The sequence below is a fragment of the Monodon monoceros genome, unplaced genomic scaffold (assembly GCF_005190385.1).
Source record: "Monodon monoceros isolate NGI ecotype Baffin Bay Population unplaced genomic scaffold, NGI_Narwhal_1 Super_Scaffold_19, whole genome shotgun sequence".
NCBI lineage: Eukaryota > Metazoa > Chordata > Mammalia > Artiodactyla > Monodontidae > Monodon > Monodon monoceros.
The window spans coordinates 58,884,658-58,900,158 of record NW_021703775.1 but is presented as its reverse complement, the minus strand read 5'-3'; the positions used below and the strand labels follow the sequence as shown (position 1 = coordinate 58,900,158).

The following is a 15,501-nucleotide window of genomic DNA, read 5'->3' as shown; positions in this document are numbered from 1 at the left end:
CTTCCTGTCTTTCAGATTTGACCATCGATCAAAGTTCGTCCTATTTCATAGTATCAGGCAAGATTACAATTCTAAAGTTGACATGGATGGATTTTAGACTATTTAAGTGTAAACTCTAAGTCAGAGGTTTCGTTCTAAGAAATTGATGGAAGGTTTGTTTATTATGTGATAAATGGAGTTTTGTTTACTACTCAAAATAAACCTGTTCTTTAAAAAAAACTCCCCTATAATTCTAAACATATAAACCTTTCAAAATAGATAAGATAGTAAAATATCTATTTTTAATATTTATTACACTTTTTCTTTTCCATTATAGTTTATTACAAGACATTGAATATAGTACCCTGTGCTATACAGTAGGACCTTGTTTATCCAATTTATCCTCTCCTCCTTTGCCCTTTGGTACCACAAGTTTTTCTTCTATGCCTGTGAGTCTGTTTCTGTTTTCTAAGTAAGTTCATTAATGTTTATTACATTTTAACTCACACTATCTAAAACTATATTAACTAAAAATATTGCTTTTATCCATTTTCACTTTACCTGAAACAATACTTAAAACTCTACATCAATGTCTCTACTAGAGCCACTTTGGAATAAAATTCGTCATAAAACATTTATTGTGCTTTCTACATTTTTATCAAAAACTTAATATTGTCACCTGATATAGTACTTTTTTCCTTTTATTAGCACCGTAGAAATTACACTAAAAGACATAATCTGTTACCATATACTTTAAAAATTCCTATCTGTTTTATATATTTTTGAGGTTATAATCATTTTGTCATGGCAGATCTCATTAAAAAAGGAAAATGAAGTTAATAAAGAGCATGGGTTTTTAGATGGGTCAAATGGGAAGGATAAGAGTTGACAGAGAAAAGGAAAAAGGCAACAGGTGTCTATGGAAAATCCATGGCTTACGTATTATTGAATGGTTTAAACATGAATGAAATGATGATCTAGAGCTATTTAAATGAGAGGAGTGAATTTGGGAAGAAAAAATAATTGAAGGTGGATGTGAGAAACAACATTTTTCATATACTAAAAATATGTTTAAGACTTCTTATCCATTAGAAAAGTTAATTTCCCAAAATGATAATGAACAATAGCTTTCCCATACTCATTGCTTAGGTTTAAAAGAGACTCAATATATTTTCTTACCTTGAAATGACCCAGCAAAGTCAAAATCATTTGCACCTTTTCTCTTGCTTTTCTTACTATTGACTTTGAAGCTGACATCATCATCAAGTTCTGTTACCAAAAAAAACACCGCTGTTATTAAGCAATTTAAGAAAACAGTAGAACTGCTACAGGGCTATGATGATGAATATTAACTTTTAAGAACTACAAATTACCATTACCAACATTTTAAAAAGGCAATATAACAGCTCCGACAGGTATAGAACAGATAGCCTCATTGCTGATTAAAATAAAAGCCCAAAACAGAAACTCAACTGCTGATAAAAGCCCAAAACAGAAACTCAACTGCTGATAAAACAACAAAAAAACCCTTCAGTTTCAAATGAGAGGAGAAAAAAGGTCCTCTTTAAATTTCTGTCTGATCTGAATATTAATCTGAATACAGGGTAATATTAAAAAACCTTCAACAGAAAAACTAGCCTATGCTGAGGAAGAAAGCTCCAGTTTGTTTTTGTCTTATATTTTAAAAGTTTACCTGGAATGCCCTCATTTTCATCATCTAACACATCCATGAATGTTCCTCCATCTTCCTCAATTTCACTAAATTCTTTATTCATACTTCCTAAGGAAACTTCATCATCATCCAAATTACCAAGGTCCTCATCTTCTGAATCTTCATCTTCTAAGTCATCCTTAGCTCCTTTTGCTTTCTTCTTCATGTTGCTGTAGAAAAACAACAACTTGAAATGTAAAAGAGGACTTTGTTTTCTCAAGTATGTTTTGGTGACCAGCAGGGCATTAGGCTGTTAACAGAATTCAAAGGAGAGTGACAGACAGCTCAGAGCCTTTATTTAATATACTAACGGGCATTATAAAGGTCCAAAATGAAAGTACTGTGTCCACTTCCCAAACTTCCTTCAATACCTAATACCTTTCTCCTATACAACACATATTCCTGTCCTCCACTGTTCCGAGGGACAATAATTTGAGAAATGCTGGGAAAAGTTAAAAAAAAGAACTGAAGAAAAGTATTTTACCTAGCAAAGTCAAGGTCATCCTTTCCAGAGGTGAAACAATTATCATCTTCAAACATGTCTGCCAGAGAACAATATACAAATTGTAAGATGTAGCAACAAAGCTGACATGTCTTATATTTGAATCAATCAACACATCATGATTTGGCTGTTCATGATAAGTAAACACCAAAATGATATACATTTGACACTGCTGGTGTTTTATTAATCTAAACAAACCCATGAATATGCTGACCTTAATTAAATCCCTAAACTAAATGCGTTCCAGTTAATTTTAGCTTCTTTCTAGTTCTTTTATGGAAAGAGGGAAAATATCAAATAAAACAATATTTAGCAATTGCAGACCTTTTTACTCCATTAGAACTATTTATGTGCTTATTTTTAGTAGGTGTAATATGATATGCAACATGTGAGCTCAATGTAAGCTTATCTAATTTCCCATTTTATTTTCAGTCTAAATGCCAATAAAATTTTTCTAACTCTGTGGATTATAAAGGTAAACAAATTACCAATCATCTTTTCAAATTCCTCATCATCCACATCTTCTATACTTTCTTCATCTTCATTCCGTTTTTGTTTCAGTTTAACACTAGCAACTTTTTTATAATACCTAAAATAAAATGCATGTTATATATTTGATAATTTTATCATAGGGCCCATTTTACTATAATCAAAGCACCTATGGCCAGTGTCACAAACAAGTGTAAAAACTGTTAACTCAGCTGGATATAAATGACTAAAATCTGTACTTATTATAGAAAAACTAGTTTTGAATTCAAAACAGTTGAAAACTTTTGAAACGTGAAGTATAGTAAATTTCAATGATTTAGGCTTGGTTCTTCATAAAAACACCTTAACTCATCTTAATTAAATGGCACCGTAAAAGGTTGTTTTAGCATCAGCACGATTGCAATGATACAAGTATTCGAATATTAGAAACTGGGGCTCTAAATGACCTGTAATCACAATATTTTATCAGTTAGACTTTTTCTTCTATCAGGGTACAGTGAAACTTAGCATTTTGCAGATGGGATCATAGCCTCAACATTGTTTACACAAAAAATTTTTTAAAAAAGCAAACCAGGGACTTCCCTGGTGGCGCAGTGGTTGGGAATCCGCCTTCCAATGCAGGGGACACGGATTCAAGCCCTGGTCCAGGAAGATCCCACATGTTGCAGAGGAACTAAGCCTGTGCGCCACAACTACTGAGTCTGCGCTCTAGAGCCTGCGCGCCACAACTACTGAGCCCGTGCACCTAGAGCCTGTGCTCTGCAATGAGAAGCCAGCGCACCGCAACGAAGAGTAGCCCTCGCTGCAGCTAGAGAAAGCCCGCACACAGCAACGAAGATCCAGTGCTGCCAAAATAAAAAAGGAGCAAACCAAATCGAACCCAATTACCCAATCAACCAGATGAGATAATAGTTCCTTTACTATTACAAGGCATTAGTTTTAATACTAGTAGGTTTAGGACTTATCTCCACAGTAGTGCAGTGTTTTGCTAATTCTACGCAGAGCCATGTTTTGGACAAATAACTCATGAGTTACAGATTTAAGCCTGTAAGAAAATTACTAGAGTAAAAAAACTTTTTTCAAAGTCAAGGTTCTTAAAATTTATGCTAAATTATTAAAAACAAAACCCTCAAATTTACTTGTTTTAGTTTCATTTATACATCTCAACATTAGCAAAATGACATTTCTAAACTCCCCTCACAAAAATGGATTGACATATCGTTCACCCTTTTCAAGACAGGCCTATGTTAACAAAGCATTTATGGAATCTAAAAATTTTAAATTTAACAGTTCTCCAAATGAAACAGTATTAAATATATTACCTGTAGAAAAACACTTCATCCTCTGGTATTTGACTTTCTTCTTTTGCAAGGAACTCCTTACTGTTAACTAGGAAAACAAGTTAAGAATTTTATTTAAGTAATTCTTTTTATGTTATTCAAGCTCTTAAGACTAAATACAGAATACCTATAATTCTTCAGAATCTCAAAGATTCTAAAGTCTCATAATGTGAGGAAGTTGAACAGAAGGCATCTTATAAATTTATTTATTTATTTATTGGCTGTGTTGGGTCTTCATTGCTATGCACGGGCTTTCTCTAGATACAACGAGCAGGGGCTACTCTTCGTTACGGTGCGTGGGCTTCTCACTGTGGTGGCTTCACTTGTTGCGGAGCACAGGCTCTAGGCACGCAGGCTCAGTAGTTGTGGCTCACGGGCTCTAGAGCGCAGGCTCAGTAGTTGTGGCGCACAGACTTAGTTGCTCTGCGGCATGTGGGATCTTCCTGGACCAGGGCTTGAACCCGTGTCCCCTGCACTGGCAGGCAGATTCTTAACCACTGCGCTACCAGGGAAGTCCCTGGACAGAAGGCATCTTATACTGCAAAGGACAACCTCTGGAAAAGTCTGTGTGGAGGAAAACCAACATTTGAAACTTCATCGGCTACAATACAGTTTGTAGCCATCAGTGCGTCACAGTGAAAGAACAGGGTTCTCTTGTCCTCCAATTGCATCCAGGATCCAAATTTCAAGAGAAACAAAGACTCAAAAGAGTTCTCTCAATAATCACTTTAAACTCGTCATTTTTCACCTTGGAAAAATGACAACAATGCCTGCCATTCTGGGAATAGGAAGCAAACACAGAAGTATCCACAATTTAACTTAATACTGAGGAAAACTAAGAAACAAGAATAAGGAACTACAATATATTAGTGTTTCCTCATCAGAATAAAGATTTCAGGCTCATCTTGGTTAAAAGAGTATTTGGCTTCTGATTCCAACTTTAACTTTGGGCAAGTCCTTTTATGTCTCTGGACCTCTGTGATATAAGTTAATTAGAAATTAAATGATTTATAAGTTGTAACTGAACCCTAGACTGTGAAAAAAAAGGAGCTGGGATCTAGTATGTAAAGAAATACCTGTTGTGAATACAAAAGCAGAATTAGATCCACAAGATTGGTACCAAATACCTGTTGAAATAAGTTTAAAATGAGGCTCTGTGACAAAATCTGTTGTGGGTATTTCCACCAAGCCCATTAGAGAGCTTAAAACGGTCTGAGCTGTAAAAGGTAATTATATATGGGGGGTGGCGGGGGCAGTGTCACTGATAAAGCTATAGCTTTACCTATAGATGATACAAGAATGGCAAATGCTAATTGATGAAGATGGGTGATGGTTATGGGTGGGGTGGGGTGGGGTGGGGTCCATCATATCACTTGTGTATATATGCTTTGGATGTTTGACATTTTCTGGAAAAAAAAAAAAGGCCCAATCTCAGTAAACTTGAAAATGCATACCAATCTTGGCAACAAAGATGGATAATATCTCTGGTGCTTAGGTTTTACTCTGATAAAGTAGAGCAAAGAATAACACAATTTATGTGTTACTGACTTGTACTGTTGTCAGGTTCAACTGTCCAGGCTTTATACTTACCAGCAAGACTACGAATATCCTTCATAAAATGTTTTCTTTTTGGCTGCATCACAACACTGTCTGTGTTTTCTGAAATGTAAAATCAAGACAGTGTAATGTAAAACCCAGTTATATATGCTCATGTTGTTTATTGAATGTTAACAGGGAAAGGCAAAAAATTCATCAACTAGAAGCGTACCTTTGCCTTTATGTGGCTTTGGATTTCGGTATACAAATCGATCCAAGAATCTCATTAGTGTGAAATCCTGTAGTGGATCCCCTGAATACTCAACATAATTTCCCTGAAAGGTAGGGGGAGGGAATTAAGAAATTATATATATACATCCAGAGAAAAAACAAGAAGAAAAGCATAAACATCTATTACATTGCTTCGAAGGCACAAATACGCAATAAAAGACCCTTCAAATATCCCTCTCATGCATGTTATTCTTTTCTTGAAGAAATTAAACACACACTCATACATATTCTACAATGCACTGCTGATTTTATGAATAGTCAAATAGTATTATGTAGGTTATCTAACCATTAACCAGGAACCAAACCCCGACTGGCAAACACGATAAAGGGGAAAGGGGAGGGCAATCTTTCTTCAGGAGCAAAGCCAGGATGTAGTAAGTAACTCTTGTGGTTTTGTAATATCCTATATTTCCATTCATCTCAGAGTGGGAAGAATTATCTGCTGCTCTGTATCAAACAAGTCATTGCTCCTTTACAACAGCAGAAAAATGTACACGATTCTATCTAGTAAACACTGACTAATTATTATCTAAAACTGGATTATTTTCTTTAATTTCTTGTCTTCTGAATATTTGAGACTTACCTGAAGGATAGTCTTTGCAAAAAGGGCCACAGAGGGATGAAAATGCTCAGAAAGCTAAAAGGAAAAATGTGAAATAAGGTCAACTCCTACCACAGTTGCAGATTATTTAAGAAAATACAAAAAACTGAAACTTAAGCCGATACATCAGAAGAGTGATTCAAAATTTTGGTCTCAGGAACACTTTATATACTTAAAAATCAAGGACCTCAAGAGCTTCCGTAATTTAAGTGGGATATATCTATTGATATTTACCTTATTAGGAATTACAACAGAAAAATTTTAAACACTTATAGTTCATTTAAAATTAACAATAGGGCTTCCCTGGTGGTGCAGTGGTTAAGAATCTGCCTGCCAATGTAGGGGACACAGGTTCGAGCCCTGATCCAAGAAGATCCCACATGCTGTGGAGTAACTAAGCCTGTGCGCCGCAACTATTGAGCCTGTGCTCTAGAGCCCACGAGCCACAACTACTGAGCCAGCGTGCTGCAACCACTGAAGTCCGTGCACCTAGAGCCTGTGCTCCACAAGAGAAGCCACTGCAATAAGAAGCCTGTGCACCTCAACAAAGAGTAGCCCCCGCTCGCCACAACTAGAGAAAGCCCGTGCACAGCAACAAAGACCCAACGCAGCCAAAAATAAGAAAATTTTAAAAATAAAAAAAATTAACAATAAACCTATTACATATTAATATAAATGTTTTATGAAAAATAACTTTCAGAATAAATATTAGTGATAAAAGTAGCATTATTTTACAGTTTTACAAATCTATTTAATGTCTGGTTTAACATAAGAGTGGATTCTCATATCTGCTTCTGTATTCCATGTTATTTTAGTTGAAGTATATGAAGAAAATCTGGCTTCACACAGATATATAGTTGGAAAAAAGAGGATTAACCAATAGTCTTTCACATAATTGTGGGTTTTTTTCCTTCGATACTATACAAAAATTGAAGATTAGTTGCAGTATGGAATCTGAAACCCTATCAATCAGCTTTTGGTACTTGCTACTTAAAATTAACTGTTCTACAGTGAATGGATCTTTTATCCATGCTTGACTTCATAACACTGTATTAGTCATATGGAAAATACTGACTTTGTGAGTTATGCAATTCTTCCAAATGCTGGTCACATTTCATTCAGTATCACAAAAATCACATTGTTAGTATCACCACTCCTTTCAATCAGAAGAGGTATTGAGAAACTGTTAAGCTCAAGATGGTGGTTACAGGAGTTCTAAAATTTTAACCTTTGCTTAAAAGCTTGAACTTTATCATTGACAACACATACTGTCAGCTGTTTTGATTGAAGTAACAGGTTCACGTCATTCATTTTCAAGAAAATATCTCCCAAATACCCAAGTCTGAGTGACCAGCCTGTCTGTCAGCCAGACAGCTTAGCTGCGTTTCCAACAACTACACAGGCACTTTTCCTTGAGACATGAGACAACCCTCATACTTAGGTCTGCAGCAGAGTGTGTTATGTGTTGTTTTATATATATACACACAGAACATTAAAAAGACATGTATGTACTCTGGAGTCAAGATAATAAAATCAACAGTTTTTCCTGCCTCATCATTCTTATGTGATACTGGCTTTTTTCCCCCGCTGCAAGTATATGGCAATGAAGAATGTAATGCCCATGAGTGCAGCTTGGTACTACTGTCTGTATTTGCTTTAAGGCACCAGCAGTTTTATCCATTTCTTTAATACCATCAGCGCCACTGTCAATATTGACAAAGGCAAATAATGTCCTGGTATCACTATGAAAGTAGTTGTGACCTTGCAGACTCGCTAACAAGGTGTCAGGGACCCACAGGAGTCTGCATGGGTAGACACTTGCTTTAGCAAAAAAAATCATAGAAAGCTTATTAGAAATATGCGTTCCTCTCACATATTTAAAAAGTAACTTTGCTTGCAAAAAGTTCTATTATCACAAAACCTTTCAGAGATATCTAATGCATAAAGCAAAATTTATCCATTTTACAGAGCCATTATATGCAATAGTGTGCTTACAAAAAGCAAAATTTACTTATAGCCATGTATAACATCCTTATTTTGCATGCACATTATTTAAGATTTCTACACGTGAATATAGAAATGTGTAAATTTAATGTTTTTCAGAGGCAACAGAAATATGGGTTATAAGGCATTACAGCCAGGTGACATACTTCAAATTGCTTTCTTCTGCCAATTAATGTCTAAATAAATAAACTCCTATATTTATCACTTATAAGAAAAATGGAAACTTCAAGGTGTTAAATCCATGGAGGCAAATATATAGCACAGTTGAATTAAGAGACAATTTGAAATTATTTTACCTTTTTGAGTTCCCAAAGACTTGTATTTTCAGCTCCACAGAACAAAGGGTTTCTACTGAATGGATCATATGTGTTTAACTGTTTGCCACCTGAGAACACAAATATAGTATTTCTCAAATGCTCTATTCCTAGCCCAAGAGGTCACTACACCCACCGGGATCAATGCTGTCACTGACAATTATTAAGTATCAGCATTTTTAGTTAGCCAGGCATCCTACCTAGAATAAAAACTCCAAGCCACCAGAATTTATCTTGGTACCTAAGCTAGCATTTGCTATTGAGTAAACCAGGCAGCATATTTATCCCAACTACTAAAAGCCCCCCTTCAAAATTTATCCCCTTTCAAACAGGTACCCATTTCTCGGTCAATTAGGTCATAAGTGTTAAGATGACAAACGACCTGAAGATGAAACAGGTCTAAATTCTTTTGGAGCTTTACAGTACACTGAATGTTTATCATTAAATTATGTCCAGAAGTAAGTCTCACTTGGAACAGGTTTTATATTATCTTCTTCATGTTTTTAGCAACTCTGGATTAGAAAATTTAAAACAAGGAAACTTCAGAACACGCAAGGAACTGTCTACTTCACAATGCACGTGCTTGTCATCCTTCTAAAGGATTATTCCCAGTTTAGCCTTCAGGGCAACTGATGGATTCTTTTAAAAACTTCCTGGTGGCTACCATATTTCTCTTTTATACTTCACAAGCAAACTAAAGTTCAGAGAGATGAAATAATTTGAACAAGAGTCCCACAACAAGTTTGAAGAAATGGGTCTGGCACCTTTCTTGATCCTCAAGGCTAGTGTGCTTTTCTTTACAGCCTCAAATGAAAAGCCTGCATTTCTAAGATTTCTTTTGGCTCTAATAATCTATTAATAGACTTAATTCAGTTTGTGTGTATGGAAAACATAGTTCCTATATCAAGAATGTTTTCAATCCTAAAACATTAAGGAACTACAGAGGGTAAACATGATGCTTGAACAAAGTAACCACAAGTTCCACACTATTCACAATATGTAACCAAATACCTCTATAAATCAAACTTTGTGTACACATGTGTTGTTTTCATATATGTTCCATGCAAGAGGCCTTTACATGTACAGATAAAGATCAAGAAACTAAAACTCATTCAAAAGTATAAACTTATTACACTTCAGCTGAAGGAAAAGAGATCTACTGTGCATCTAACATGGCCACATTTTTCTCACTAAATCTTCACAGCTCCAAAAGGTATCTGCTTTAATTTCTAAGATTTAAATTATTTTAAAAGATGTATTTATTATCTGTAGTACTGTTCATAAGTAAGTCAATGATTCATTATATTAAAAATTTACTTCTAGGATCCTAATTATATCTGGTTATGAGTGCTCCCATCTGAAATAAAGCAATATTGAGGACTTCTAAAATGGTATAATATTAATTTCTATTAAGATTAAAGGGGAATCCAGTTCCTTGGTTTAAAAATTCAAGAAAATAATTTAAAGATTTAAGAAACTCACCTTTCAAATTATCAAAGTGCACCCAAGAAGCAGACTCTAACTTTTTGGTTTCCACATGACGTTCAGACACAGTTTCTTTCATCTCAACTTTTTTCATGGTATCTGTATCTGTTTCTTTATCTGCATCAGTGAATTTTTCTGTTTCTTCATCATCTCCTATGTCAATAAAATTTTCTTCCTCATCAAACTCCTAAAAAAAAATGGTTTAATGAATCTGGGTTAATCAATGAGAAAAGTATTCAATTACGTGAAGTAGTTTTGAAGATCTGTTTATTGCAATTCTGATGAAACATGAAAGTTCCATCAATGGAATTTAGAATGAGAGGAGGCCACATTCTTATTCCTAAATGTAACAGAGTTAAGTTTTGAGCCAAGAATCCCTGAGACTTTGAAAGCATTCAGCCCTCAAATGAATTTTTGAGTTGTTGTAAATAACCCTACGAGGTAGGTGCTATTATGTCCATTTCACAACTGAGGAGATAGGCTTAAGAGATCTATTAGCTCTATAACTGTAACTATCTCATATAATCACATTTTAGGGTAGTTTCTTATGTGTAAAGGGGTGAAGCAACATGCCCACCTAGTAAACTGTACACCTGGGACTAAAATCCAGGTCAGTCTAATTCCAGGACTCACACTCTGCTCCAGAGAACTAAGTAAGTTATTGTCACTGAATCAAAGAAGAAAAATACCAAATATATTTCAGAACCCACTCGATTTAAAAAGCAATTGTAAAATATACCGGAGGATCATCTAGTTGACTTCTTAAACCTGGTTTTGCTTTAAGGATCTCAGACACGAGATATAAAGCTCCACATATGAATGGCGGCATCTGTTCACATGTAACTTGAAGTAACCTCTTCACAAAAGCCTTCACCCTCCGCAACACGATGTCAGCTTTCAGAGACTTGTAGACAAGGTTAAGAAACATGGCTTGCTTAGAACACAACATTAACCCCGGATCCAGCATCTTCCTGCAAAACAGAAACGAGATTGTGTGTATTCATAAAACATCCCCATACCCAGCAACTACTAGAGGCAACTACTAACCTCATCTTAGTCAGGAATAACCTTGCTGCTTATTTTAGAACAAGAGACCATTTCTGCCCTAAGATGGAAGATGGAAGTCAATGACCAGAATAGAAAGAGTGATGATAGTACCAGGGGGAAGAAAAGCCACAGAAGCACGACTTTCTTTTTTGTGTGGTTTCTTTTCTCTTTTCCAAGTGGTTTTCTATTCTCTAGACCAACAGGGCACAGCCCTAACAGTATAATTTTTCATATAGATAAAGAACTCCACACGGAAGGCTAATCCAAAACCAAACAGTGAAAACTGACCTATGAAAGCAGTCAACTAGACCAGGGTTCTTATCCTTGCATCACTACCTACTAGCTGGGGGACCAGAGGCTGCCTCCATATGACTCTAGTGAAGACTGTACATGTATAGTAGAAAACTGAATGGTGAGAATCTCTTGTTCAATGTACTACCTGTGTAAATCCTTCCTATACACTATTCTGTGCCCAGAATGCTATTCTCCAACTGTCTGCACATCCATAGGTTCCTCCATTATTCTCTATCTCAGTCCCACGTTTATCTTCTTTATAGTTTAACACCTTTTGTTTCCTTTCTCTTTTTCCCCTCGAAGTCCAATGGAACAGGGACTGTGCCTGTGTTATTCACTGTTGTAACCCCAGTGCCTGGCACTTAATAAGCACTCAATATTTGTTGAATAAGTGGTTCATTCCATGGCAAGTGCTTGTTCAATATCTCTCGTGACTGAGGACTGCTCACTCTCACTCTAGGAGCACAATCCAATTTTGGACAACTCACTTTTGCCAGAAAACATCTCTTTATCCACAGCTGAAATTTGCTCCTGTGTAATTTCCAACCATTAATTTTACTACTGCCTTCTGAAGCAACACAAGCAACGAGAGCAAAGTAAACAAGTGGGACTACATAAAACTTAAAAGCCTTCTGCACAACGAGGGAAACCACCAACAAAATGAAAAGGCAACATATGGAATGGAAGAAAATATTTGCAAACCATGTATCTGATAAATGGTTAATATAAAAAATATATTAGGAACCTCATACAATAGCAAAAAACTCCCAAATAATCCAATTTAAAAATGGGCAAAGGACCTGAATAGAAGTTTTTCCAAAGAAGACACACAAACGGCCAAAAGCTACGTGAAAAGGCTCTCAACACTACTAATCATCAGGGAAATGGAAATCAAAATCACGTCGAGACATCAACTCACACCTGTTAGGATGGCTATTGTAAAAAAGACAGGAGTTAACAAACATTGACAAGGATGTGGAAAAAATGGAACCCTTGTACACTGTTGGTAGGAATACAAATTGCTACAGCCATTATGGATAACAGTATGGCAGCTCCTCAACAAATTAAAAATAAAACTATCATATGACCCAGCAATGCCACTTCAGGGCATATCTCCAAAGGAAATGAAATCAGTATCTCAAAGAGCTACCTGCACTCCCACATTCACTGCATTATTCACAATAGCCAAAGTATGGAAACAACCTATGTGTGTGTCAACAGATGAATGGATAATGAAGATGTGGTATATACACACAATGGATTATTATTCAGCCACAAGAACGAAGGAAGCCCTTTTTGTGACATGTATGAACCTGGAGGACATTATGCATAGTAAAAAAAGAGAAAGACAACTACTCTAATGTTATGTATATGTAGAATCTTAAAAAAAAATCAAATTCATAGAAACAGGGAACAGATTGGTAGGGGGTGGGGGAATGGGGAGATGTTGGTCAAAGGGTGTAAGCGTTCAGTTGCATGGTGAATATAGTTAATAATACTGTATCGAGTACTTGAAATTTGCTGAGAATACATCTTAGGCATTCTCAACCCCTCCCCCCAGTAGTAACTATGTATGTGAGGTGATCGATGTGTTAATTAACTTGATTATGGTAATCATCACAATGGATACATGTATCAAATCTTCATGTTGTATGCTTTAAATATATACAATTTTATAGGTCCACAAACTGGTTAAAAAACCCACAACAAAATAACCTAATTATATTTTTACACGACAGCCTTTCAAATACTTGACCATTTACTATAGCTATTATTTGTCCTTCTCTCCCCCAAAGTCTCTCTTCTGCAGGCTACTGAGATATTATCTCATATAATAATTTTTAAATTCTCTCTTTATCCTGTTTGCTGAATCCTAGAGATGCTCCAAATGGTCTGGACCCCCAGACATTAGGACACCCAGAATTAATACAATCCTCCAGATAACCACTCCAAAAGTGGAATCAATCCTTTTGTTCTAAGCACTTTAATTTTTTTCTACTAACACCAGAAATGAAAATATTTAACCTTGTGAGGCATTTTCATATTGCTCACATATCTAGTTTTCCCCATTTGTCAGTTCCACAATTCCAGTACCTATTGGTGATATTCTGAGAAAGTCTATGTTATTCATATAATCTTTGCTATTCCACTTTCTCTCTTCTCATTTGAATTTTCAACATTGCCATCCATTTTGGCACTCATTTTAAATCATAAGTTCCATTACGCATCAAGAGAAAAACTTGAGAATTTAGATGGTTGTTGTCTCCACCATTTGACCCAGAATATGTTCCTGGAGTTTTTGATAAATCACGTTTTTGTAAACCAAATCACTTCTTCATTTCTTTTACCCCTCAACTAATATCAGGGAATTTTTATTTAAAGGATTTTTAATAAAACCAAGAGAAAATAAATACTTTAAAAAGGCTTAAAAGCCCTTTGAGGGAATCCATCTGTGAGAGCTCTTGACAAACAGTAATTTAAAGAGTTTAGGAATGTACTCCTCAGAGATGTTAGACTGTTGTGTTAAACTCTGAGATGATAAAAGGATATTAGAAATATGTTTTCCAATAGATTCCACACACTTTCTAAAAATTAGAAATTCTTATGACCCTCAAAAGTTACCAAAAAACCTAATCCTAAAACCTCTACATTTTCAGCCTTGGAAGTCTTTCCAAACTAAAAAAAGTTTTAAAGTATTTATTACTTTATTTTTATTTATTTATTTTTTGCGGTACGCGGGCCTCTCACTGTTGTGGCCTCTCCTGTTGCGGAGCACCAGCTCCGGATGCGCAGGCTCAGCGGCCATGGCTTACGGGCCCAGCCGCTCTGCGGCATGTGGGATCTTCGCGGACCGGGGCACAAACCTGTGTCCCCTGCATCGGCAGGCGGACTCTCAACCACTGCGCCACCAGGGAAGCCCCTGCTTTATTTAAAAAAAAAAATTAAAACATTTCTTTTTGGCCACAGTGTGTGACTTGCGGGATTCTTAGTTCCCCAACCAGGGACTGAACCCAGGCCACGGCAGTGAAAGCGTCAAGTCCTAACCACTGGACTGCCAGGGAATTAGGGTTACGGTACTTTAAAAGACTGTAGACTCTTAAGAGTTGTGGAAAGGCCTCTGAGATTCTTTTTAGTGTATCAGTGCCATCAGGGCCATGAAACACCATGAACTCCAAGTCAGTAGGCCTGGATTTGCCACCTAACTTGGCCTCATACTGTGAGACCTTGCACAAATTATTGTACCTCACAGGCTGGAGAGCTGTTAAGAGGATTACATTTAAGAAATGTATGTGAGTAGTAATAATAATAATGATGATGATAATGGTAGCAGCCAGCATTTACAGAGCACTTACTATGTTGTTGGGCATTGTTAAATTCATACCATACACTGACGATGACATGGGTTTACAAATACATTAACTCCTTAATCTTATTAAAACCCCAGTTCTGTCATTTTTTAGCTGTGTAACTATGGGGAAGTTTCGTAATCTTCATAATAACCCTACGGGATAGGTGCTTCCCTTGACATTTTATAGATGAATAAAAGCACAGTAAAATGGGATTGATCATGTTTACCAATATGGTTTTAATGAGGATTAAGTAATTTGTCCAAAGTTACACAGCAAGCTAATGGCTGGTATTCAAATCCAGGTCATGTAGCTTAGGTCCAAGATATTAACCACTATGTTACATTTCTCACAAGATATATGTATGTAAAATTAGAAAAACTTATTAGAAGGAAATACATAGCTTGTTGGTGTACTTCAACAGTTCCCAAGTGTACAAACTGTTCAAAATATCAGCCCTCAGTGGGTGCACTGCAGGACAGTTGCAAAATTCAGTAAATCTAGTACCAAAGTCTTAATCCCAATATTTAAGAAAAATTCCAAAACTGCAACCCCCAACCC

At 36.0% G+C, this 15,501-nt stretch overlaps 2 protein-coding genes across 3 annotated transcripts in view; one reads left to right on the top strand and one right to left on the bottom strand.

The window, feature by feature from the left end:
- The window catches only part of CEBPZOS (CEBPZ opposite strand), a 13,763-nt gene extending 12,620 nt beyond the window's left edge, over positions 1 to 1,143 (top strand). The window contains exon 6 of one of the 2 annotated variants that reach the window (XM_029232465.1): positions 16 to 1,143. The gene's annotated coding sequence lies outside the window, so the exon portion shown is untranslated. The remainder of the gene's footprint in view (positions 1 to 15) is intronic. The other variant, XM_029232466.1, reaches the window with a different exon arrangement.
- The window catches only part of CEBPZ (CCAAT enhancer binding protein zeta), a 22,357-nt gene that overhangs the window by 1,628 nt on the left and 5,228 nt on the right, over positions 1 to 15,501 (bottom strand). The window contains exons 3-13 of the mRNA XM_029232458.1: positions 10,992 to 11,223; positions 10,250 to 10,439; positions 8,750 to 8,838; positions 6,432 to 6,485; positions 5,790 to 5,892; positions 5,612 to 5,680; positions 4,004 to 4,070; positions 2,681 to 2,781; positions 2,175 to 2,232; positions 1,673 to 1,860; positions 1,159 to 1,248 (exon numbers count right to left, since the gene is read on the bottom strand). Of these exons, the coding sequence (XP_029088291.1) occupies positions 1,159 to 1,248; positions 1,673 to 1,860; positions 2,175 to 2,232; positions 2,681 to 2,781; positions 4,004 to 4,070; positions 5,612 to 5,680; positions 5,790 to 5,892; positions 6,432 to 6,485; positions 8,750 to 8,838; positions 10,250 to 10,439; positions 10,992 to 11,223 (1,241 nt within the window). The remainder of the gene's footprint in view (positions 1 to 1,158; positions 1,249 to 1,672; positions 1,861 to 2,174; positions 2,233 to 2,680; positions 2,782 to 4,003; positions 4,071 to 5,611; positions 5,681 to 5,789; positions 5,893 to 6,431; positions 6,486 to 8,749; positions 8,839 to 10,249; positions 10,440 to 10,991; positions 11,224 to 15,501) is intronic.